Genomic DNA, 2,500 nt, shown 5'->3' with positions numbered 1-2,500 from the left:
TTTTTTTCTTTTTTCTTTCGCTCTCTCTTTCTTTTCGTTATTATTCTGATAAAGAGTTGACTACTTGTACAGAGCAGGCTTTAATGGTTAGGACATTAGAACATCCTACACTGCAGATTACAGCTATTATTATTTATATGGATGAGTCAGCAAAACCTACAGTGAAGTAGCATGTAGTAGTATCATATGACACACAGAATGTTAATAGAGAATAGATATAGTTCATTTGAAGTAATACTTCTGAAAGAAGTTAATTGATAGAGCTTGTAGGGCTAAATTGTACTTTTATATTTTAAAAACAAATATAAAGGATATAAAGAATGACAGATTCTGATTTATTCTGACAGGAACTGGGGTAACCTGTAATGCTGTCCACCCAGGCATTGTCCTAACAGAGCTTGGCAGACATATGAGCATTTACAAAAGCTGGATAGCAGCAGTATTCTTAAAACCACTGCTATGGCTTTTCTTGAAAACTCCTCGCCAGGGAGCTCAGACCACCATCTATGCAGCTCTTAGCTCTGATCTGGAAGGAGTCAGTGGCAAATACTTCAGGTGAGTTCAGACAAGGCATTTGTGTATGATTAATTATCAGGACTTTAGATGCATGGAACATAGATACTAAGGTTTGTTCCATGAAGAAATTAAGTCTTTAAAGGATAAAGTGGAATCAATAAAAAAAAAATACCACTTAAGCAATATAGTAGGGTACAACCATGTAAAAATTATCATTCCTTCCTACATTTTCAAGTTATTCATATCACGAATTACCGTTTAAAACCTCTGTATGCATGAAGAAATGCGAATCAAGAAGACAGTTAGCATGATCACGTGTCCCACGGAGACCTAAGTACCCAAATACAAATGCAGCCACAAATACACTAAATTTCTTCATGGCCAAACGTAAATATAAATGCAAATAACCTACCTAATTATAGTCCTCCAGTACACTGCACATGCAAAAAATATGAAGCTTCAAATACAAATAAAATGCAAAAATGATTGGTACAGTATTTTCAGATACATTCATCCTAATTATATAGCTAAAAAATGCCTTGATATAAATATTTTGCCATCCCCATCTCTTAGGATTTATGCTCCAAGAGATAAACACTCAGGTATACCCCTTAAATGATCAAGACACAGTATCGAATAAAGAAGCAAATCAATGATTTTCGATTTAATTACTGTTCAAATAAATGCATTAAGAATAATCATTTCCAAATTATTGAAACTTATGAAGTTATTTGTAACTCTAAAATGTTTGAATAACTCTGCGTACAAGTATATTAGAGATAATTATTTCAAATTTTAGAAATCTAAGCACTTGTGTTTAATTGCAGAAAATAAAACCATAACTCGAAATGTTTGATTCATATTAATTCCATGCAGGAAGCCCTTTCACTGAGTGTCTCTTATGATCATGTATTATATTTTTTTATGATATTTTACTTTGAAAAAAAGCTTCATTGAAATAAAGCTAAAGCCTACACATAGCACCTAATAGACATGTGCATTTCAAGAAGTGAATAACTAAGATAACATCAACAAGTTCACAATGCCTTTCCTTTAATGCTGATGTCTTTCCATTGAGGCAGAAGCAGGGACTTCCAAATACGTGGAAGCCAATTTCAAAAATTGATGTTCTGTACAAAAGCTTCAAAAATTAATAAGTTGAAATACTTAAAAGAATGTAACTGTATTTGAAGCAAATACAGTAAATACAAGTGTAAATGTACATATATTACAATTTTTATTTACAAATGAAATATGATTATCAATTTTTGTGTATGAATTGGACATTATCTACATGTGTTCATGTATAGATATTCCCATTATTGATTAACATCTTTTTTGTTTTCTTTTCTGTCCTTAACATCTCTTATATATTCATATCATATTTTTTTTTACATTTCACGTGTCATAGAAATACATTTTTTTTTCTGATTATTTTTTCCTATGACCTTTACATTATAATACAACTGCAGCTATGTCATGATTAGGGATGTAATCGAATAAGTATTTAAATTTGTATCTGTGGAGGGACCTTCCCCTTGGATGCCCAGTGTATGCACCCAGCTTAGGGCAAAAAAAAGTGTCCACTGTTACCGCATGTGCATTTTGTGATGAGCAGGGTATTTTGAGTTTAGTCACCCATTATAGACACGCTGCTCACTACAGCCATATCAAGGATTGACTCAGGTCCCACTTTGGTTAAGGGGGTGCTGGGCCGTGTGCCATGACATGGTATATTGCTGGCACCATTGCTCTGTCACTCACCTTGAGTTTTAAATCTTTAATCCCTCCTATAATGTTAGGCTTAACCACCAAAGACTACCTTATGCACCTGGATATATGAGCTAACAGATGAAAAAACCTGCGGAGTGTAGATGTATTTTGACATTTCTGTTGGAATAAAGAAGATTTTGACAAGAAACTTCTGATATTTTACAGCAACCAGAAAGAGGCAGCTGTGTCAGAGGCTGCCATGGACAAGGAA

At 33.6% G+C, this 2,500-nt stretch overlaps 1 protein-coding gene across 2 annotated transcripts in view; it reads left to right on the top strand.

Moving 5' to 3' along the window:
* LOC122259925 (retinol dehydrogenase 13) overlaps nucleotides 1-2,500 on the top strand; it is a 9,836-nt gene that overhangs the window by 7,211 nt on the left and 125 nt on the right. For both annotated transcript variants that reach the window (XM_043026919.2, XM_043026920.2), the window contains exons 6-7: nucleotides 348-555; nucleotides 2,455-2,500. The exon at nucleotides 2,455-2,500 is cut by the window's right edge and continues 125 nt beyond it. In XM_043026919.2, coding sequence (XP_042882853.2) covers nucleotides 348-555; nucleotides 2,455-2,500 — 254 coding nt within the window. The remainder of the gene's footprint in view (nucleotides 1-347; nucleotides 556-2,454) is intronic.

The sequence above is a fragment of the Penaeus japonicus genome, unplaced genomic scaffold, assembly GCF_977035675.1.
Source record: "Penaeus japonicus unplaced genomic scaffold, GWHDUDI00000001_assembly GWHDUDI00000024, whole genome shotgun sequence".
Classification (NCBI taxonomy): Eukaryota; Metazoa; Arthropoda; class Malacostraca; order Decapoda; family Penaeidae; genus Penaeus; species Penaeus japonicus.
The sequence above is the reverse complement of the archived record's forward strand: the minus strand, read 5'-3'. Positions and strand labels throughout refer to the sequence as shown.